General features: G+C 54.3%; 1 protein-coding gene across 3 annotated transcripts; it reads left to right on the top strand.

The window, feature by feature from the left end:
• The first annotated feature begins 2840 nt into the window (after positions 1 to 2840).
• Positions 2841 to 20832, top strand: Hnf1a (HNF1 homeobox A). 3 transcript variants are annotated; one of them, XM_077105247.1, is made up of 10 exons: positions 2841 to 3166; positions 11159 to 11358; positions 14179 to 14365; positions 14777 to 15018; positions 16411 to 16562; positions 16690 to 16891; positions 17769 to 17960; positions 19040 to 19161; positions 19252 to 19396; positions 20705 to 20832. In XM_077105247.1, the coding sequence occupies exons 1-10, from the start codon at positions 2841 to 2843 to the stop codon at positions 20830 to 20832; spliced, it is 1896 nt and encodes a 631-aa protein (XP_076961362.1). The 3 variants fall into 3 exon arrangements, with proteins under 3 accessions (XP_076961362.1, XP_076961361.1, XP_076961363.1); XM_077105246.1 differs by having other exon boundaries at positions 19231 to 19396; XM_077105248.1 differs by lacking the exon at positions 17769 to 17960.
• Positions 20833 to 22653: the final 1821 nt, after the last annotated feature.

Below are 22653 nucleotides of genomic sequence, written 5' to 3'. Positions count from 1 at the left end.
CCCAGGGCATGCCCACACCTGCACGGACACACATACACACACACACCACATACACAAACAAAAAACTACAGGACATAATTGCACTGAAATTTAGCCATTCATTTATTTAACCAGTATTTATTGAGCACCTACAAGGTATGGATAAGGCAATATACTAGGCCTTGGGAATACAGCAGTGAACAAGATAGACCAAAAAGCCCTGCCCTCATGGGACTTACATTCTAGCAGAGGACTATTTATGAGACAAAATCAACATGATACATAAGTAAATTATAGAGCGGCACCAGTGGAAATATAATGTGAGCTACATATGAAAGTTATTTATTTATTTGTTTGGCAGTGCTGGGGACGGAACCAGGTCCTTGCACATAATAGGCAAGTACTCTACCACTGAGCTATACCCCCAGACCTATATATATTCAATTTAAAAGTTTCCAGTAGTACCATTAAAAAAGTAAAACAGGTGAAGTTACTTTTTTAATTTTAAAAATTAGAAAGTATAATTTTCATTAATCAAAATCACATTTAATTCAAACTATTTAAAATTGAAGTTAATTTAAGTGAATTTAAATGACCTATAAATATTAATATATTAGAATATTAGAATCTATCAGAATATTAGAATCAATGTATTTAAAATTAACTTTTTAGTCTAATTTTTTTGGATGTGGCACTGAGGATTGAACCCAGGGGCCCTCCACCATGGAGCTACATCTCCGACCCTTTTTATTTTTAATTTTGAGACAGGATCTTGCTAAGTTCCCCTGGTTGGCCTTGAACTTGCCATCCTCCTGCCTCTGCCTCCTGAGTCGCTGGGATTACAGGCGTGCACCACTGGGCCTGGCAATTTTTTTAAATTTAAAATTTCAGCCCGGTATGTCCAACATATTATTAGCAGTTCAGCAAGAGGCGTCAGCTGCGGTTCAGATTGTTAGCAATGGCGTGGGGCTGTGCCTCTTGCTGTGTTGGAAGGCAGTCGTGGGGGAGGTTGGAGGTTGGGCAAAAGGAAGAGATTCAGGGGAAGGGACCAGGAACACCAGGTAGGGAGGGGAGGGCATCGAGCTGACCAGGGCAGGAGACAGGGAGACACACAGACTGTCCCTTGTAACCAGCCCTCCGGCTGTCCTGCCCCACAGGCAGGGCTTCTGGGCCATGGCTCCTTTTCCTTCCTTCCATGGCCAAGCACCCCCTGGCTCCCCAGAACCCTGAAAGGTACCTCGGACACCACCCAGCTTAGCAGGAAGCCCCTCAGCACCACCTGCCTCTCCGGAGTTTCCAGGGGCTCAGGGAGGTTCCCGCCGACAAAGCAGGTTCTGGTGACCCCAGCCCCAGCCGCAGGAACCACACAGGTCTACCTTCTCTCTCCGTGGGTCTCCTGTTCTGGAAATCTCGTGGAAATGGAACGAGGCCTGCTGTGACCAGCTTCTTCACTTACCATGTCTGCAAGGTCCATACAGGCAGTGTCATGGGTCAAAACGTCATTCCTTATCATGACAGAATGATATACTATTGTATGTTGTACATCTTGCACTTTGTTAATTCATTTGTTGATGGTAGTAATGTTTTTTTTTTTTTGGGTGGGGGGTCCTGGAGATTGAACTCAGGGGCACTGGACACTGAGCCCCATCCCCAGCCCTGTTTTGCATTTTATTTAGAAACAGGGTCTCACTGAGTTGCTTAGTGCCTCGATGTTGCTGAGGCTGGCTTTGAACTCGCGATCCTCCTGCCTCAGCCTCCTGAGCTGCTGGGATTGCAGGCAAGCACCACTGCACCCGGCTGGATATTTATGTTTTCTCCCCACTTTTTGGCTACTATGAATAATGGTGCTGGGAATATCTGTGACATTTTTTGGTTTGTTTTGGTTTTTGTTTTGGTGGGGCTGGGGATCCAAGGCAGGGCCTCATGCATGCCAGACAAACGCTCTCCACTGAGCTCCAGCCCCAGGACTTGAATGTGAGAATTTTTTTTATGGACACGTGCTTTTAGGGGTTTGCCTTGATTTTGATTTTTAAAATCCATTGCATAAAATCTTGATTACTAAGGTTGTGGGTGCACCCTGAAAATATGTACTGAGGCAAGTGCCTGGCTCCTGTCCACCTAGTCCCATCCCACAGGTCTAATCCCTTCCTGTGTGACTTTGGCCAAGTTACTTAACCTCTCAGAGCCTAGATTTCCTCCTCTATAAAATGGAGACAATCCCTGCACCCACTCACGGTGAAGTAAAGGCACACGTTACAGACCCAGCACCATCCCTGAGCACAGGCCTGGTGTAGTGTGAGAGGGTCCCCAAATGAACAGGACCTAGCTCTGACCTTGACAGCTGGCCCAGTGGCCTAAAACTTCCTGTGGCTTCTATTCCCCCAAAGAAATGGGCTTTCTGCGACCTTCTGCCTTAGCCTGACTTCCTGCAAGGCCCTGGGGGTGGGCCCCAATGCTGCCCCCTGGCTCCTAGCACCTTCTGTCCAGCTGCCATGGTCCCCCCTCCGCCTCCCCACCCTCCCCTGCCCACTCCCACTGAAGGCCACGCTCGGGCCCTCTGCTGCCGTGAGGCCTGCACTCTGCAGGGCTGAAGTCCAAAGTTCAGTCCCCGCGCTAAGCACACGGATGAATATGAACCTTGGAGAATTTCCCCAGCTCCAATGTAAACAGCAGGCAGGGGCCTGATTCACCGGCCGCTGGGGCCAGGGTTGGGGGCTGGGGGTGCCCACTGGGCCTGGCTCGTGGGTTTGGGGGCGCAGCGGTGCAGGAGCCTGGCTCGTGGCTGCCGGCCGGCCAGTGGAGGCCCTCGGGCCGGGGGAGGTGGCAGCTGGTGGCCCGGCCGCGTGGCCCTCTGCGGAGCCATGGTGGCCAAGCTGAGCCAGCTGCAGACCGAGCTCCTGGCCGCGCTGCTCGAGTCGGGCCTGAGCAAGGAGGCGCTGATCCAGGCCCTGGGGGAGCCGGGGCCCTACCTGCTGCCCGGAGAGGGTCCCCTGGACAAGGGGGAGGCCTGCGGCGCGGGTCGAGGGGAGCTGGCTGAGCTGCCCAACGGGCTGGGGGAGACGCGGGGCTCCGAGGACGACACGGACGACGACGGGGACGACTTCACGCCGCCCATCCTCAAAGAGCTGGAGAACCTCAGCCCCGAGGAGGCGGCCCACCAGAAGGCCGTGGTGGAGACCCTTCTGCAGTAAGGACCCCTCCCCGTCCCCAGCTGCCAGGAAGGAGCCCCCAGGGCCACCCTCCACTCTGACCAGCCCCTCTGCCAAGTCCAGAGTCCTCCTGAGCCGTGGCCTTCAGCTTAGCCGTCGGGGAAGGGGACAGGGCCCAGGCCAGCGCTCGGGGGTCCCTGTTCAGAGGTTGGAGCCTCCAGACACCAAGAGCCACGGTCTTCAGACGTGTCCTCGGGAAGCAGGGACAAGCCCTGGGGAAGCTCTGGGACAGGGACCCCAGAGTCCTGGAGAACAGAGGGGGTGGGAAATCCTTAGCCATGTGGCCCTTCGTACCCCAGACCCTGGCTCCCCACGAAGTGCTCAGATGGTCGGCCCCGGGGGGCAGCAAGCACCTCTGGGAGGCAGGGCTGAGACTGGGGTTTTGGGGGGCTTCCCTGGCCCCCCACTGGGAAAGCCCAGGTCTTTCTTAGCCGAGCAGAGGGGACTTCGGGGTGGGAACTCTCACCTTTCCTGCGCCGCCACGGGTCCCCAGCAGGCTGCATGTCGAAGCCCCCCGTACTGTCCTGTACCCCCATCCGCTGGCCTTCTCCCCACTCCTGGAGAACTGGGTGGGTCCCTGGCCATGCCTCCCCTCTCCCCAGCCGAGCTGCCCTGGTTACTAATTACCCACGCGCTTTATTATTTCTCTTTTGTTTTATAAATTTATAAACAGCAAAAGGCTCTGATAAGGCTGTGATCATTAACTTGTAGGATCGTGGCCCGCAGAGGCAGGAGCCACCCCCAACCCCGCCGTGGGGGTGGAGAATGGGAGAATGGGGGCACCGGGTTGGGGGAGAGCAACCTGGGGGCTACGGGGCCACCAGTCCCCCAAGCTCCCTAGCCCCCCCACCCCCACGGCCACTGTTCCTGAAGCCCGGCTGCCTGCCGAGGGGCCCTGTGTGATTTCCATATTGTGGAGCTGAGCCCGGGGAGGAAGCTGTTGACCACTCTGCTTCACAGATGAGGAAACTGAGGCACGGAGCGGGAAGGCGCTCTGGCCAGGAGCCAGGGCCCAGCTGGGGGTGGCTGAGGATTTGAGGGAGTGCTCCAAAGTGCTCGGTGGGGGACCGTCTTTTCTGTCCAAGTGCTGATCCCTGCTTGGGGTGGGGGAGGCTGGTGGAGGGACCTTCTCAGAGGCTCAGGGAGCCTCGTGGGGCCCTCGGCAGGGGGCAGGGGAGCAGCCAGGCCCCCGACTTGGCAGGAAGAGGAGGGCAAAGGCTGCGGCTCTGCAGGGGAGGGGCAAAGAGCCAGGCAAGGCCAGACCCAGGGCGAGGGCGACCTGGACAGGGTGGGGCTGGGCCTGACCTGCTCAGGGTCCCAGGTGGAACTGGGGGGCTTTGGGGTGAGGGCTGGGGTAAGGGGCGCCAAGGGTCTTTCTTACCTGGCTCTGGGGGGCCTCTGGATCAGCAGCCCCTGTGGTGGGATGGTGGGGCGGGGGAGGCTTGTTCCACAGCATTTTGGGGGGAGCAGAGGTCAAAGTGTCCTTGGGGACCAGCAGAGACCTGGAAGCTGGGGGGGAAGAGGGACAGCAGGGAGGAGAGGAGAGGCTGTCGGGGAGGCCGAGAGAGAGGGCAGAGGAGCCAGGAGGGGAGAGGGGTTCAGGCCCAGCTGGGAGAAGGGGCAGGGGAGAGAGCGAGGCACCCCAAGCTGGGAGGAGGCCGAGTGCCTCCCTCCTGCCCCGATTGGGTTTTCTTTAATGCTAACAGCATGCTATTTACTTTCCATTTAAATTTGAGATGTTGCTATAAATTATCAACCAGCTCCTCGTTCCTGCAGAGTTTATAACTAACTACCCGGGTTACTTATTGTTCAGGTAACAAAAGGGATCTGAAACGCCCCAGGGATAAAAGGGGGGCCTTCAGCCTCAGGGCAGGGGACAGGACCGGGGAGAGGGCTGGGGGACCCCTGATGGAGGCCTGGGCAGTGGAGAGGCCGAGGCTGGGGAGACCACAGAGGCAGGACCTGCAGCTGGAGATCTATGTGTGGAGCAGGGGGTATCTGGGAAGAGGCAGGGAGGGTCCCATGTTTGAGGCCACAGCAGGAACCTGAGTTCTTCCCTCAGGTCTCCACCCTTAGTCCACTGTGTGACCTTTGGCAAGTCCCTCCCCTTCTTCTACCTCAGTTTCCTTATGTACAAAATAAAAGTAACCTGAATTCCCTGGTTCCATCCCACTGCCAGCTGACCACCTTCCCTGGCCTCTTCCCTGGCCTCCACTGTATCTCATTTTGCTCCCCTTATGCTGACTTTGCCGCCCCTCAACACACAAGTTGATTCAACCTCAGGGCCTTTGCATATGCTGCTCAGAACTTCTTTTCCTGATCTTCCTGGCTTTCAGCTCCCTGGCTGCCCCATTCACAGGTGGGCCTCACCCCCATCTCTCTCCTTCACCACTTTCACCTTCCCTTTTCATTTAGTTATTCTGATCATATTGTTTTCTATCACCTGCCATGAAAATAGGGAGTTCTTCAATCACAAAGCCTGTGAGGTCTCTTTCACTACTCACTCCTCCCAGCAGCAGCCCTGGGGCTGACCTAAGACACGTGCGAATGAGGGACGAGTCTCCGAGGCCCTGAGAGCACCTAGCTCAGGGAGGTCCAGGGTTCCATCCTGCGCATCCTTGCAGGCCCCCCCTGGTCCTGAGCAGCTCAAACCCCAAAGCTGAAGCTCTGTGCTCCTCCCCATGAAGCAGCGCCCAGGCACTGAGAGCTGGGAAGACAGTGGCTGAGGTGGGACAAAGGACCTGACAGGGTCCAGCCTGCCTGGCCCTCATCCCAGTTCTGGTCCAGCTCAGGCAGCTGGTTTCAGTTTCCTAAGCCTCAGTTTCCTCTGCAAAGTGGAGATGAAGATCACACTCCCACCCAGGATTGAACGGCACGGTGCCCGCAGAACTGTACATGGAGGCCTCGCAGGGACGGGTAGCTGACCCTACTGTTTCAGGTGACCCCATTTTACAGACGAGACAGTTAAGGTTCAGAGAGGCAAAGGACTCACCCAAGGTAACACTTCCAAGTACTGAGGCCAGGACTGGGCCTGCGGCATCCTATGCCCACTAGTGCGGAGCTCTGTGCCCATTAAACTCTGAGGCCCCCCAGGCTTCCAAATGCAGGGAACTCGTTTCTCCCTCCTGAGGATCTCTGAGAGATGAGACATTTCTAGCCAGAGTTCACAGATGGGAAAACTGAGGCCGGGCTCCTTCCCAAGGCATTCCGATCCTGGGCAGAAGAGTCGGGATTAGGACTCAGATCTAAGGCCGGAGATGGGGGAATGCAGCTCCTCTTCTAGGGGAGCAGCCCTTCAGGCCAGTATCCCCCATTCCATGACCTTGGGGACCAGAGGACAAAAGGCCCAAAGTCTTGGCTGTCCGGTTGACCCCAGGGTGGGCAGATCCCTGGGCTTCCTGGGCTCTGCGGGGAGGCCGGGTCTGAAGGACCACATGGTGGATGGGGATGTGAGGCCGAGGGGCAGCATCACAGTATCCTACCCTAGCTGAGCCCCTCCTGAGGGCCAGGCCTTGCTCCTGACAGGTGTGAGGGGGCATGGACCACCCGTGTTTCGGAGCAGTGAGGGCAGGCGAGCTCACACAGCTGCGGGATCGGAAGCCGGCTTGGTGCGACTCTCAAACCCACTGGGGTCAAATCAGGATGCACCTGGGGCCTCGGTCTTTTAGTTCTGAGCTGGGGAAGCTGTCCTGGGAAGGGTCAGGTCCTTGGAGACCAAGGGGGTGCGTGAGTGGAAGAGAGGGAGCCACCGAGACAGAGACCGACTCAGTAGGTTCTAGAAAAAAGGAGCATGGCGACTTTCCCCAGGACAGGGAAAGGGAGGCCCTCTTAGCTTCTGTTTGCAGACTGACTGTTTCATTTTTATCCTTTGGTACTGAGGTGTGAACCCAGGGCTTTATCTATGAGTAGTTACGTTCACAGCCTTTTAAATTTTTTTCTTTTAATTTTGAGATATCATTTTGCTAGATTGCTGAGGCTGGCCTCAAACTTGCAAGTCCTCCTGCCTCAGCTGATGGAGTTGCTGGGATTTTAGGTGCGCATCACGAGGCCTGGCCTAATTGGCATTTTAAATTCACTTTTTTTTTTGGATGTGCATTTGTTGTCTAACTTTACTAGGTGTTGTTCTTTATTATTATACCTCTATTTTGTTTATTTTTTAAATGTAGTACTGAGGATTGAACCCAGTGCCTCACACGTGCTAGGCAAGTGCTCCACTGCTGAGCCACAACCCCAGTCCCAGGAATTGTTAAAAATGGAAAGTTCTGCCAGGTGTGGTGGCACATGTCTGTAATCCCAGTGGCTTGGGAGGCTGAGGCAGGAGGATCTCAAATTCTGAGAGCCTCAGCAATTTAGTGAGGCCCTAAGCAACTGAGTGGGACTCTGTCTCTAAATAAAATATGAAAAGGGCTGGGGATGGGGCTCAGTGGTAAAGTGCCCCTGGGTTCAATCCCTGGTACAAAAAGAAAGAAAGAAAGAAAGAAAGAAAGAAAGATCCTATGAACTGAGTTTAATGCTTCTGCTTGTCATTTTCCCCATCCAGGTAACTGTCCTATGTTTTTGGAAAGTGGCTGGACTTTATTTTATTTGACCTGGTGTGCAGGAGAGAGAGAGAGAGAGAGACAGAGAGAGGCAGAGAGAGACATGGGTCAGAGGGACAGCTACACAGATTTTCAATCTGAGCCCAAGAGTGGCCCCGGGGAGAGGACTGACCCCATCCTCCAGGCAGGAGAGAAAGGGGGGGAGGAGCAGGGAGCAGGAGGGGGTGGCTGCCACCAGGGACAGGGGCCGGGAGGCCATCAGATAAACATGTTTGCCCGCAGCACAAGGCTGGACTTTGTACTGCCCTTCCCTCCTAGCTCTGAGTGGCACCCAGGGAAGGGGGAGGTGGCAGAGGCTCCCAGGAGCCCCTGATCTCAGAATGAGAAGCCAGGGAGGGGCGGGCGGGCCCCAACAACACAAAATATTCTTGCACCCCAGTTAAGTCACCTTGACAGCAGCCTCACCTTCCTGAGCCTCGGTTCCTCGCCAGGGAGTGGGCATCCCAGTGGAGCCTGCTTCCTGGGTTATTGAGAGATTAAATGGTCACCCGCAGGACAATGCTGGGCTCATGGCAAATAATCAAGGGTCATTAATTCTCATCATTGTCATTTTTTACACAAGTGGGACTTTGCAGTACCAATTTAGATTTACCCGTCCCCACCTTCCTTTCCTCCCGGCCCTGCCGTCAGAGAACTGCTGATAAGGAGGAGGAAGTCAGAGGGTCCAAGTGACAAAGGCTAGGGTCCCTGATCCCTGGGGAGGGCACTGCCTCCTGAGGGAGCCAGGCAGTCGCTGCTTCTTGGAGGGAGAGAAGGATGTGGGGGGTGGCTTCTGAATCTAGGGGGTTGATTTCAGTTTGCAGTTTCATTTAAAATCGTCTACACAGTGGAGCCCTGTATCTGCAGGTTCTGAATCCTTGGCTGCTAAGTCTGCAGATTCAACCAACAGTGGATTGAAAATACTCAGAAAAAAAATGTGTTCGTTTGGAACACAGAGAATTTTCTTGTCTGGATTCCCTAAACAACACAGTGAAATACTTAGTTCTACAGCACTGACGTTGTATTAGGTATTATAAGGAATCTGGAGATGGCTCAGAGTATGCAGGTGAGTGTGGCAGGTTCTCTGCGAATACCATGGCATTTTACATAAGGGACTTGAGCATCCATGGATTTTGATGTCCAAGGGGGACCTGGCAGTGGTCCCCTTACTGAGGGACTGTATGAATTATAGTATATGATTCAAAATTGCAATGTATTAAGTGATTTTAAAAGTACAGAAGAGCTACAGAGAAATCCGTCCCTCTCATCCTGTCCCCAGCCCCGCCCCCTGAGGGTCACCTGCATCTCCGGTCCTGGCACGCCTTTCCCGTATTTCACATGTGCACAGTCAAACATGGAGAAGGCCTGTTTCGCTGCCCTTTACATTTTACTCAAATGGGAAAAAAACTAATTTTACACAAATAAAGCACAGCGGACGTCCCTAACTGCCCCGGGCGGCTGCGCACAGGGCTTCTGCAGTGGACTCCCAGGGCGCAGTCAGGGCGCAGCATCCTTTTGCTGGATTTGTTGCTTGCTTGGGGTCTTCTGCTGGGACAAGCAATGCAGCGAGAGTTGCCTTCTATGAGCGCCATGTGTCATGTGTGCAAACAGTGGAAGCCTCAGATTCTAGAAGCAGATCCCTGAGTCAAGCTGGGAGGAGAGAACGGGGGCTTTGGAATCACGCAGATGTGGGTTCGAATCTCGGTTCCTCCTGTTCCAGTGCCGACGTCCTGATCCGCATTTCAGTTTGTACTGTAAGCGAGGGGTGGGGGCTTGGGGCAGAGCAAGAGAAGAGAGAATTGATACGGTATGGGCAGTCTGATCCCTTCTTTCCTCACAGGGAGACTCACAGTGAGCAGAGGATAGAGACATGGATCACAGGTGACCTCAGGCCCCTTGAGTCACTCTCCTGGAGAGCTTCGGTCCTCAGAGTGGGATTCCAGAACTCAGTTTTATTTTGGTTTTGGTGCTGGGAATCCAACCTGGAGCCTCATACGTGCTAGGCAAGCAATCTCCTCCTGAGCTACATCCCAAGCCCTTTTTATTTTTTGTTTTGAGATAGGGTCTTGTGATGTTGCTCAGGCTGGACTCGAACTTGTGATCCTCCTGCTGGAATGACAGGCTGCTTCACTGTGCCCAGAAAAACACAGGTGTTGTTGTTATTGGTGGTACTGGGGATTGAATGAAGGAGTGCTCTACCACTGAGTGACATCTCCAGCCCCCTCCCCTCCTTTTTGAGAAAGGATCTTGCTAAGTTTGAGGCTGGCCTCAAACTTGTGATCCTCCTGCCTCAGCCTCCTGAGTCACTGGGATTCAGTGTGCACTACTGAATTTGGATGAAAAAAACAATTTTGTTGTAATGAGGGTTCTGAATGCAACCTGCAGCCTGGGTTCACCAGGGCCTCTGCTGGTGCCAAGGGCTGACGGCAGATTTCAGGCATTTTGACCCTATGATTTTGCCTGAGGGGCTGACTTAGAACTGAATCCCTTTAGTTAGGATGGGACCCTCTAGGCCAGCCTTGTGACCTTGGGCAAGAGACAAAAGTAATTCCAGCTCTCTGAATCTCAGTGACCCTGTCTGTAAGCCGGAAGGATCCACATTTCTGCTTTTTGTCCCCAGTGGGTATCCTCCATACCCATCCATCCTCTGTCCATCTGCCCACGCATCATTTCATCAGCCCTTCCTTCCCCGTCTGTCCATCCATCTACCTACCCACTCACCCTCCCATCCGTCCATCCAACCACTCGTTCCCATGTTCCCACATCAATGGCATGTTCTAAGTCAGGCCCATTTTGGTGCTGAGAGGACAGTTCTTGCCCATGCTGAGAGGACAGTTCTTGCCCTCCAGGTGCTTACAGTTTCCCCAGGTGGATAACACACACTTAACATTCCCAGGGCCAGGCCAGGTGCACGCCTGCCATCCCAGCAGCTTGGGAGGCTGAGGCAGGAGGATCGCAAGTTCAAAGCCAGCCTCAGCGACTTAGCAAGGCCCTAAGCAACTCAGTGAGACCCTGTCTCTAAATAAAATATAAAAAAGGGCTGAGGGTGTGGTTCAGGGGTTAAGCACCCCTGGGTTCAATCCTGAGCACCAAAAAAAAAAAAAAAAAAAAAAAAATCTCAGAGAGGATGAGGATGAGGGGAGGAATCCGTGGGAGTCTGTTCATGCCTACATCTGCGTCCATCTGTCTGTGTGTCCAAAGGCATGTGTCCTAGGGTGACCGCACCTCCCTGTTCCTGCCCGGTGCAGCCCCTGGGCTCCCTATCCACCTCCCTCCACAACCCCCACTCCCAGGCAGAGGGGGTCTCGGGTGCCCGGGCCCCAGCCTCACCTGCTGGTTGGCAGGGGTCACCCGGCAGCCCACCGAGCTGACCCCGACCTCGCTCTCTTGCAGGGAGGACCCATGGCGCGTGGCGAAGATGGTCAAGTCCTACCTGCAGCAGCACAATATCCCGCAGCGGGAGGTGGTGGACACCACGGGCCTCAACCAGTCCCACCTGTCCCAGCACCTCAACAAGGGCACCCCCATGAAGACGCAGAAGCGCGCGGCCCTGTACACCTGGTACGTCCGCAAGCAGCGAGAGGTGGCGCAGCGTAAGTAACCACCCCGGCAGGTCCCGGCTCGACCCGGCCTTGACCCCACCTGGGGCGGGGCGGGAAGCTTCCCTGCCCCATTACACAGACAGGGAGACAGGAGGCCAGCGGGACTCAGCCCACGTTTATTAAGGCACTCTGGGGGAGGGTGCAGGGTTGGTCCAGGGCATCCAAAGATGGATGGACTGGACCCCTCCTGCCTTCCACGAACTCACTGTTTAGTGGGAAGGGGGCGAAGATTGTTCGGATACAGCGAGACATTATATGGTGGCAACAAAACAACCATGAGATCTAGTATTTATTGAGCACTTACTTTGTGCCAGGCCCAGGGTAGAGTAGTCAGTATTTCAGAGTAGTGAGTTGACTGTGGAGGGGGGAGATTAATCTATTCTACCTCAAGGTGGCAGAGGTATCAGGAAGGTTCACACTGAAAGCATGACCTTTAGATAAGGTCTTCAGTGTGAGTCAAATTTTAACCTTTGGGGATACAGGGAAGGGTGTTTCAAGCAGGGGAATGGCACCAGCAAAGGCTCAGAGGCAAGGGGGTACACACCACTAATAAACTGGGAAGACCTGGGTACAGAGTTACTCTGGGAACCCTGAGTCTCCTCATTAAGACTTCCCTCCCCCCAAATCCCCAGTGCACTTGCACACGCTTGAGCTTCCATTTATATGTAAATGTTTGACCTTTCTTTTATTCATTTTCCAGGTCTTAAAAAAAGGCAATATGTTTGTTTTTTTAAAAATGATAAAAATTAGGTGTCCTTCAGCCACTGGCATTCCCAGGGTCCTGTGTATCCTTTCAGAGATATTTTATGCATATACTAGCTTTAGATGTTTCTTTCCAGTCAATGGGAACATATTACACACAGTTTTGGCACCTTGCTTTTTTCTCTCAGCAATAAAATTAATCTTGTACATCTTCTTTTTTAAAAATATTTTTATAGTTGTAGATGGACACAATATCTTTATTTTTATTTATTTACTTATTTTTATGTGGTGCTGAGGATCAAACCCAGGGCTTCATGCATTCGAGGCAAGCACTCTACCACTGAGCTACAACCCCAGGCCAATAAAATTAATCCTATATATCTTCTTATATCAGCATTGAGAGACTGACTGCATGCACACACTCTCACTCTCTCTCCCTCTCTTTTTTTTTTGTACCAGGAATTGAACCCCAGGGTGCTTAACTCCTGAGTCACATCCCGGCCTTTCTGTATTTTTTTATTTAGAGACAGGGTCTTGCTAAGTTGCTGAGGCTGGCTTTGAACTAGAAACCCTCCTGCCTTGCCTCAGTCTCCTAAGCCACTGGGATTACAGGTGTGTGCCACCGGGCCCCGCCTGATCTCATTCTTTTTAAGGGCTACTGGCTGTTATTTGAAGGTACCTACAAGGGCTTCTGGGTTTTTCCAATCTGCTATTGCAATCACCTGCTGCAAAGAACATCCTATTTATACACGTTCATGCTCACGTGCGAGTCTGTCTGTAGGAAAAATTCCTAGAGTGGAATGCTGGGTCAGAGTAGGTACTTGGAGTCTTTGATAGATCCTGATGTAGCCAGCTGCACTCCTGTCATCCCAGCAACTCAGGAGGCTGAGGCAGGAGGATCCCAAGTTCAAGACCAGCTTCAGCAACTTAGTGAGGCCCTAAACTACTCAGTGAGACCCTGTCTCAAAATAAAAAGTAAAAAGGGCTGGGGTGGGCTGGGGTTGTGGCTCAGTGGTAGAGCGCTTTCCTAGCACATGTGAGGCACTGGGTTCGATTATCAGCACCACATAAAGATAAATAAAGGTATTGTGTCTATTTACAACTAAAAAATATTTTTTTTGAGAGAGAGAATTTTTTAATATTTATTTTTCAGTGTTCAGTGGACACAACATCTTTATTTTATTTTTACATGGTGCTGAGGATCGAACCCAGTGCCCTGCGCATGCCAGGCGAGTGCACTACTGCTTGAGCCACATCCCCAGCCCTAAAAAAATATTTTTAAACAAGGGCTGGGATGTGGCTCACTGGTTAAGCACGTCTGTGTTCAATCTCTGGTACAAACAAAACAAAACACCTGCTCAAGAGGTTCCTTTTTTTTTTCCTCTTGGATTATCTGTTTTTTCTACTGATGGTTTTGTAAGAGTTCTTTAAAATACACTCTGATTATAAGGCCTTTAAAAAAATTAAGTACTGTAAATATAATCTCTTGCTCTGTGGTTTGCCTTGTACTCTAAATTGGACGTCATTTGATCAGCAAAAGTTTTTAGTTTTTAAACTTATAGTTAGTTTTTGTGTCCTGTTTATGAAGTCTTTGTTTAACTCAAGGTCATGGAGAGATTCTCCTATATTTATCCTGATTATTTAATTTTTCCTGGCCAACATTTGCATGGTAAGCTGAATTTCCAGGTCTGGAGAGGTGATGTGAGCTCTGAATCTGCTCAGGGGACAAGGTGCAAGTTTCTGCTCTCTTGTGTGGCCTTGGAAAAATAGATAACCTCCCTAAACCTCACTTCCCTCGCCTATAAAATGGGGATAGTAAATGTGCCAAATCTGAACAATGCTAACGCTCACCCGGAGCCTTGTACTGAGGATTGGGAGATGATATCTTGGCTCAGTCGAAAAGTGCGCAGGGGTGGATTAGTGATGTCTGCCTGGGACACGGGTTAAGAAAGGGGGTGTGAGCTATGCTTGTTATTATTGGATTAGCTGATTAGATGGGACGAGCTGAGTTCTGGATATAAGCTCCTCTGGTTCAGCCCCCTGACAGTGAGAGAATCGGGGGATGGTCAGGTGAGCTGATGCCCTGCTCATGTCTTTCTGGGCCTGCAGAGTTCACCCATGCAGGGCAGGGTGGGCTGATTGAGGAGCCCACAGGTGATGAGCTGCCAACCAAGAAGGGGCGGAGGAACCGGTTCAAGTGGGGCCCAGCATCCCAGCAGATCCTGTTCCAGGCCTATGAGAGGCAGAAGAACCCCAGCAAGGAGGAGCGAGAGACCTTGGTGGAGGAGTGCAACAGGTGGAGTGGCGGTGGGGGTGGGGCTGCTTGGGGCGGGGCTGGGGCAAGGCCAGGAAAGTAACTCTGGATCTGTCAATGAATGTGGCTTGGCCCAAAGAGTTGTGAGGACTCAACAGCTGCTCAGTGTCTTGAACCTCATTCTATTCCTAGTGTCCCCCACCCACCAAGCAACCCTTTGGGTGAATATTCACCTCATTCCATCCTCTCCACAACCTCATGGCTGTTTTGCTCATATGATAACTGGGGTCAGAGAGGCTAAGTCACTTGCCCAGAGTCACACAGCAGAACTGGTATTAGAATCCAGATCTGCCAGCCCCCAACACTCAGGTAGAGCTCAACTTCTCAGGACCTTCCCCAGGAGAGGGCTCCTCTGTGCCCAGCCTGGAGGCTCATGGGTGGCCATTTCTGCAGGGCGGAGTGCATCCAGAGGGGCGTGTCACCATCGCAGGCACAGGGGCTGGGTTCCAACCTTGTCACGGAGGTGCGTGTCTACAACTGGTTTGCCAACCGGCGCAAAGAAGAAGCCTTTCGGCACAAGCTGGCCATGGACACGTACAGCGGGCCCCCATCGGGGCCAGGCCCAGGACCCGCGCTGCCTGCCCACAGCTCCCCTGGCCTGCCCCCACCCGCCCTCTCCCCCAGTAAGGTCCACGGTGAGTGCTATCCGGGGGTAGATTGGGACAGCGGGTAGAGGGGCAAGCGGGTGGGCTGCCCCAGTGGCAATAGACACCAAACCTCTGAGCACTTGTGGGTTCCACTTTATAAGCCCATCATGCTCCCTCCCCCACACGTACTCCATGGACGCCTCCACCCCATCCCACCCTCCCCTGTCCTCTCCACCCGCGTCCAGTCATTGCCCCGCTCCATCGGAGCTGACCACTCCATCTCACTCCACTCGCCCTCTTCAATTCCACTGAACCTGACTGGGATTACCTCAGTGGACCACGGTCACCTCAGACCCATGGACTCAAACCCTGTTAGTTCCACTGAACCCAATTCGGTTCCCTTCAATTGTGTTCAACTCGTTATAGGACAGTTTGGCTCACTTAAGGTTGGCCTCGCTCAACCATTTCCCACTCAATCCACTCAGTTGAACTAGGTGAAGTTCAAGGCGATTCGCTTTAATTTTAAATTTGCTTAATTCAACTTGATCCAATTCGATTTGGGCTTCATTCAGCTCAACTTGATCAAGCTCAGCTCATTTTTGTTCAATTCAACTAGACACAGTTTAATCCAATCAGTTCTAGTTCATTCCATTCCGTCAAGTTCCCTCCAGTTTCCGTCCACTAGCTCCAGTATGGTTCAGTTCCATAGTCATTCCTTGGGGTCTGTAAGAGGCGGGTTCCAGGACCCCCTGGAGATAGCAAAATCCAAAGATGTTCAAATTCCTTATATAAAATGGGGTAGTATTTGCATTTGAGCAGTTGGATCCTCTGTATTCTTTAAGCCATCTGTAGATCATTTACAATATCTCAGACAAGGTAAATGCTCTGTAAATAGCTGTTAAACTGTATCGTTTAGAGAAAAATGACAAGAAAAAAGTCCATTTGTGTCCACTACAGAGAAAAAAAAATGTTTTTCAAATATTTCAATTGGCAGTTGGTTGAATTCAAGAATGTAGAGCCCACGGACATGCAGGGCTGACTGTAAAGCTTAATTCAACTTAATCCAATTCAGTTTGGCTTCATTCAGCTCAACTTAATCAAGTTCAGCTCATTTTCGTTCAATTCAACTAGATACAATTTAATTCAACTAGTTCCAGTTCATTCCATTCAGTTCCCTTCAGTTTACCTCCACTAGCTCCAATTCAGCTCAGTTCCATTCTCTTTTATTGAGCACCTACTGTACGCCAGGGATAGAATTAGTCAGCGGGCGACATGAAGCAGCAAGCACAGGCCAGGGCCTGGCCCAAGGTGATGCTCAGCAGTTTGCTGCTGTGGGAGGAAAGATGGGTCAGCTGACTTGAGCCAAGCCATGGAGTGACGAGGTCTATGAGCAGGAGGGGACAGGGAGGGTGCTGAGGCTGGACACTGTCCCCACTCCAGGTGTGCGCTATGGACAGCCTGCAACCAGTGAGGCAGCCGAGGTGCCCTCGAGCAGCGGTGGTCCCCTAGTGACAGTGTCCACCCCTTTGCACCAAGTGTCCCCCACAGGCCTGGAGCCCAGCCACAGCCTGCTGAGTACTGAAGCCAAGCTGGTGAGTGTCCCTGACCTGTGGCGAAAACCTTTCCAACCCCCACTTTCCTTTGGCTGGGAGACCCCAGGGTGGTCCTCTGGGAGGCTGTTTGGGGCCCACCCTGACTCGGCTTGACTCCCCTTGGCAGGTCTCAGCCACTGGGGGCCCCCTGCCCCCTGTCAGCACGCTGACAGCGCTGCACAGCTTGGAGCAGACGTCGCCGGGCCTCAACCAGCAGCCCCAGAACCTCATCATGGCCTCGCTCCCTGGGGTCATGACCATTGGGCCCGGTGAGCCTGCCTCCCTGGGCTCCACGTTCACCAACACAGGCGCCTCCACCCTGGTCATTGGTAAGCTGGTAGGAGGGCGGGCACCTGGGTGGGCACCTGGGCAGCTGCTGCAAGTCCCCTGCAGAATCTAAGGGGTCATTCATTCATTTGTTCCTACCTACAACACGCACTGTCTTTTCTTGTCTTTCTGTTTTTGGGGATTGAACTCAGGGCCGCTGAACCACGGAGCCACATCCCCAGCCCTTTTTATATTTTATTTAGAGACAGGGTCTTGCTGAGGTGCTTAGGGCTGTGCTAAGTTGCTGAGGCTGGCCTTGAACTCATGATCCTTCTGCCTCAGCCTCCCAAGCTACTGGGATGACAGGTGTGCCTCACAGCGCCCAGGGCAACATGCATTTTCTGAGTGCACAAAGGAACCAAATCAACCCAAATCTCAGAGAGCCCAGTGTGGAAGGCAACGAGCACAACACGAAATCACATAGTACCTCAGATAGAAAAGGTGGAGAAATAGCACAGGGTGAGGGGGGCATGGATACTTCCTATTTTTTTTAAAGCCCAGAAAGCCTTCTTTTGCAGAAATTAGTATGCAAATACACAACAAGACAGAGAGGGGCTGCTGGGAGGGGGCAGCAGGAGCTGAGCCCAGGAGCGCTGCTCTGCTGGGGAACACCGGGGTTCCAGGGCACCCAGTCTGACAACCTGGGAAGGGGTCGTGGCCCTCCTCTCCATCAGCTAACGGGAGCTAAAGGCTCAGAGAGGGGGACTCGCCAGGGTCATGTAAGTTCCTGGTGGTTCAGTGCAGGCTGCTTCCTGACTGCTCCATCCTCCCCTCTTTTCATTCGGGGCTTTGGGAAGCGGGTTGGTGCCTCCGGGGATCTGGGCAGAGTCGAGGGGACTAAGGGGTGGTGGCTCAGCTGACTCCACCCTCTTGTCCCAGGCCTGGCCTCCACTCAGGCACAGAGCGTGCCGGTCATCAACAGCATGGGCAGCAGCCTGACCACCCTGCAGCCGGTCCAGTTCTCGCAGCCGCTGCACCCTTCCTACCAGCAGCCTCTCATGTCACCCGTGCAGAGCCACGTGGCCCAGAGTCCCTTCATGGCCACCATGGCCCAACTGCAGGGTCCTCACGGTGAGAGCCCTTGCCCTGGGCTGGGGCAGGTTGGCCATGCTGGGGGGCAAGGGAAGCAGCAGCGTGGCAGGTGTCCTGTCTGGTGTGGGCGCGAGCGCTTCTGGAACAGGGTAGCTGCCGGTCACCTTATGTCCCCACGCGTGAACACACAAGGGCGTGTGCATATGTGCGGCTGGAGGCTGTATTTCAGTGTGTGTGCTCTGCGTGTTCAGAGGCTGTGCGTCCCCGGGGCGGGGGGGCGGGGGGCCCAGGCCACAGCCCTTTCTCTGGAAGCCTGGAGTTTGCTGGTTGTGACTTTAGAAGGGTAGCTAGGTGGAAATGCCACGTGTCACACACTGTTCCCATCCTGTCATCAAGGGGGCCTCTGCAGCAGTTCCATGAAGCAGGTTGGAGATTCGGTAACTTGTAGCCGGGTTTTATGTATGGGGGTTGCCACCAAATGAGCCTTGGGGCCACCCCATGGGAACCTCTGGGCTTCAGACCTCTTTGGAATGAGGAATTGTGATAAGGGCCATAGACCCCTGGGTGTGTGCACATGCATGCGTGTGTGTGCGTGCGCACGCACGGAGTTCAAAGTGTACATCTTTGTGTGCCTGTGATGTCAGGCTTCATCTGAGTCACTGAGAAGTGTCTGTGTGCCTCTTAGGAGTGCGGAGGGGACACACTGACTTATGTGTTGGAGAGCTGTCCTGCAGATGGAGGCATTACTGTCCTCTGCCCTGCTCATCTGGATGGGGCCACCTGCCTTCTCTTCTGAGGCCTGCACTTATGCAACAGCACCTGTGCTTAGTACCGTGGTGCTTGTGCTTAGTACAACTGCACCTGCACCGTCCCTTCCCTTTCATGCCTGTGGGTTCCAGGTGGTCTGAGGAACTGGAATTGGTCGCTGCCTTCCCCAGGTTCCTCCCCATCAATTCCAGCTGAGCAGGTCTGGGTAAAGAAGAGGACCCCCCTCCTGCCAGGGGCTGGGCATTCAGAAGGCCTCATGGCCCCTTCCCCCACAGCCTGTTTTGAGGCCTCCCAGGGGAGCTTCGGGGTGCCATGTCTGTATCCTCTTTCACTCCCTCTGTCCCCAGCAGCTCTCTACAGCCACAAGCCCGAGGTGGCCCAGTACACCCACACAGGCCTGCTTCCGCAGACCATGCTCATCACCGACACCACCAATCTGAGTGCCCTCGCCAGCCTCACGCCCACCAAGCAGGTAAGGCTCTGCCTGTCTGGCCGTCCGTGGCCTGTCCCAGAGCCTCTTGCTCCATGCACCAGGGCTCAGGGGACTGCTCTGGGCCCCCAGGTCTTCGCCTCGGACACTGATGCCTCCAGTGAGTCTGGGCTTCACGCGCCAGCCTCTCCAGCCACCACCATCCACATCCCCAGCCAGGACCCTGCCAGCATCCAGCACCTGCAGCCTGCCCACAGGCTCAGTGCCAGCCCCACAGGTGAGTGGCGCTTGTCCCGTCCCTGCCCTGCTGTCCCTGAGTCGGGCGTGGGGTGGGGTGTGCACAGAGGCAGGTGGGGGGCTAGTGTCCCAAACACGGCCTGGGTTTCCAGAGTGCACCAGGTGTGTGCCCGGCCACAGGGAAACAGGGCCAAACTTATAGGACTAGGGATTGACTCAGTTAAGGACAAGACACGGCTCTGGAAAGGACGAGGAGCAAACTGGGCTGTGGACCAGAAGGGCTTGGCTCAGCTTTTAATATTTTAATATTCTTCAAATTAATGGGCAACATTTAAAAATCTGGAGTTTTCAGAGGAATCTGGCACTCTGGTTTCTCCTGGGGAACTGGGAGTCCATGTTCCCTCTCCCCAGTACAGGGTGCGCCTTCCCGCCACTCTGACCCCACCCTCTCCTGGCCACGTGCTGGTGACTCTGGAGGCCCCTGCCTGCAACCTGTGGGGTTAGGAGCAGGCGCCTGGGAGTCGGGCTGCTGGGCACTGGGGCCTGTGGAGCCATCAGGACCCCTGAGTTTAGGCAGCTGCCCTCCCCGGAGGCCCTAGGTCCCCCGGCCCTGAGGGCTAGGCATTCCCAAGGGCACTCCATGCTCCAGCTCTGCTGTACCCCATGGGGCATGCGCCTTATCCTCATTTTACAGAGGAGGAAGTGGACACTCGAGGTGACGGACCTGTCTCATCTACTGGGTGGCAGAGCCAGGACATGAACCCAGGTCCAACCCCAAAGCCCGTTCTCTCACCCCCATCCACCCATCAGGGTTCCCTCAAGGCACAGGCCCAACAGGAAACGCACTACACTCGGGGAGAGTTACTTTAGGGAACTGGTTTGTGGAACTGTGGGGCTGGCAAGTGTCCTCTGTGGCTGGTCACTCAGGAGTTAATGCTGCGGTCTTGAGGCAGAATAACCTCTTCTTTGGTACACTTCAGCTTTTGCTCTTCAGGTCTGAGGCTGATTAGCTGAGGCCCACCCACACGATCAGGGCAACCCCTCCACTTAGCAGCCCGCTGACCGTGGTCCCTAACCACATCCACGAAAGGCCTTCCTAGAAACAAAATCAGCCTGGTTCAGCTGGCTGAGCTGACTGCAGCTCCCATGCCATCTTGCCTGACCTCTGTAGTGTTCCCACTAACATGTCCTGAGGAGGCCACGTTCTGGGTGGCCCCAGGTAGAGGCCTGGCACTGGGTTTCTGGAACCTGCTGTGACTCGGAGGTTCTGCCTCTCCTGCCTTGGGGGCGGGGCATGGGGTGGGCCAGGGGTGTGGCCGGCAGCCAGCAGCCTCCCTTGCCCCTGCAGTGTCCGCCAGCAGCCTGGTGCTGTATCAGAGCTCCGACTCCACCAACGGCCACGGCCACCTGCTGCCATCCAACCACGGCGTCATTGAGACCTTCATCTCCACACAGATGGCCTCCTCCTCCCAGTGACCGCGGCAACTTCCTACCAGGGGCTGGGCCCTGGAGCCTGCACTGCCTGCCTGGGGGGTGACAGGCAGCAGTCACCACCACCAGGAGCACTTCTGAGCCTGCCACAGGGCTGCTGCCTCCCCTCAGTCCCCACCTCTCCCTTTGCCAGCATTGGAAAGGTACGGTTCTGAGGAGCCTCAACCCGAGGAGATTGTCACTTGCCTAAGAGGGGACTGTGGAGAGTCGGAAGCAGACCTTGTTCCTGGCGGGACCCTGGAGGGACCACCTGTCTGCTGAAGTCGAAACTTGTTACTTGGAAGAGAAAGGGGCAGCCTTGGGCTCCTGTGCCCCCAACGCGGGCCTGTGGACAGCCCTGGGACTCAAGGGGCTCTGGCGGCCACCTTCTCATGGGACAAGCCTGGGAGCTGTGACTCACTGAGCTCTGCAAGTCCCTGAGTCGGCCCTAGGTCAAGGCAGCTGCATCGTCACCTCTGCCCCCACAGGCCACTCGGCCCTGCTGCAGGTCCTCCCAGAGAGTGAGATGTGTGCCCCTTTGTACCCTTGCACCAGGCATGTCCCAAGGGGTTGCTTTCTCCCAGGCCTGGGGCTCGGCGCCCAAGCCCTAGGCAGCTCAGGTGAACCGGGAGGTCACACAGGGCTCTCCTGCCGCCCTCACCCAGCCACCTCCTCTCCACGGCCCCAGGACTTCTCATTTTCCTGGACATTTGTTCCTGATCCTCAAGCCTTCTGAAGCAGGCCTGGCATCTTGCCACTATCAGAAAGACCACTTTGGGGCTAAGGGGCCGTCCTTGCTCCTGTGACCAGTTGTATCAAGCCCAGGTCCCAGGGCAGCAGCTTGTCTGGCCTTGGGGCACCTGCAGGCCCTTCCCTGGTTGGAGATGGGAGGTTACTGAGCTCCGAAGGCAGCAAGGCCTGAGCACCCGGCAGAGCTGGGGTGACGGAGGGAGAAGAGAGTGGCAAGATCAGCAAAGGGACCACCTGTGTGGTCGCACTGATGCTTGGAGCCCTGCCGGCTGAGGACTGGGGCCTAGGCAGTTGGCAGCCACCCCGAGGAGTCTGAGGTCCTGAGTGTCACTGGGAAGGGCAAAGCAGCTGTGAGAACCTTGTCTCCTGGGCCTGCGGTGGAGAACCCAGGCCTCAGTGGGCAGCCCCTACCTGGGATTGAGCAAGGGTTCTGGGGAGACCCAGCACCTCTGTGGCTCATAGCCAGCCCGGGGGGGGGGGGGGGACTGTACATTTATTTAACTTTTAGTAAAATCTCTAAGAAATGTATGGAAACTTGTTGCTTGTTAATGAGATTCCCAGCTGGGGGCTGATCAAAAGGAGGGAGGCTGTGGCAGGCTGAGGCCTGAGGCCAGGAGACGGGCTGAGTGCTCACGCTCCCAGCTGCCTGGTGAGACCAGGCAAGATGAGGAAGGCTGAGCGCTACTTTGCAGGATACCCTGCTGCATGAAACCAGGTCCACAGGTGCTGGGACACTTCCTGAAGTCTGAAAGCTGGGTGAAGGGGCACTTGCAGGTAGGTGGGAGGATTCCACATGGGATGTCACTGAAAATAGTTCATGAGAATCCAGCATGACGGGGAGGACGTGCCCAATGCATTCCAAGCACTGGGTACCTCCAGTTTCCTTTTTTTCATTTTGTGCTGGGGACTGAACCCAGGGCCTTGTGCCTGCTAAACATGTGCTTTTCCACTGAGCTACATCCCCACTCTGACAATTTATTTTTTTGGTACCAGGGATTGAACTCTGGGGCACTCAGCTATATCCCCAGCCCTATTTTGTATTCTATTTATAGACAGGGTGTCAAGGAGTTGCTCGGT

This window comes from Callospermophilus lateralis, chromosome 1 (assembly GCF_048772815.1).
Source record: "Callospermophilus lateralis isolate mCalLat2 chromosome 1, mCalLat2.hap1, whole genome shotgun sequence".
NCBI classification, from domain to species: domain Eukaryota; kingdom Metazoa; phylum Chordata; class Mammalia; order Rodentia; family Sciuridae; genus Callospermophilus; species Callospermophilus lateralis.
This window is presented reverse-complemented; position numbering and strand designations above follow the sequence as displayed.

What these genes read in the sequence shown, in the direction of transcription:
- Hnf1a (XM_077105246.1), top strand. Translation starts at nt 2,841, where the DNA reads ATGGTGGCCAAGCTGAGCCAGCTGCAGACCGAGCTCCTGGCCGCGCTG. An exon ending in TGAGTACTGAAGCCAAGCTG is followed by an intron (nt 16,563 to 16,689) that starts GTGAGTGTCCCT and finishes TCCCCTTGGCAG; the next exon opens with GTCTCAGCCACTGGGGGCCC. An exon ending in GCTCAGTGCCAGCCCCACAG is followed by an intron (nt 19,397 to 20,704) that starts GTGAGTGGCGCT and finishes TTGCCCCTGCAG; the next exon opens with TGTCCGCCAGCAGCCTGGTG.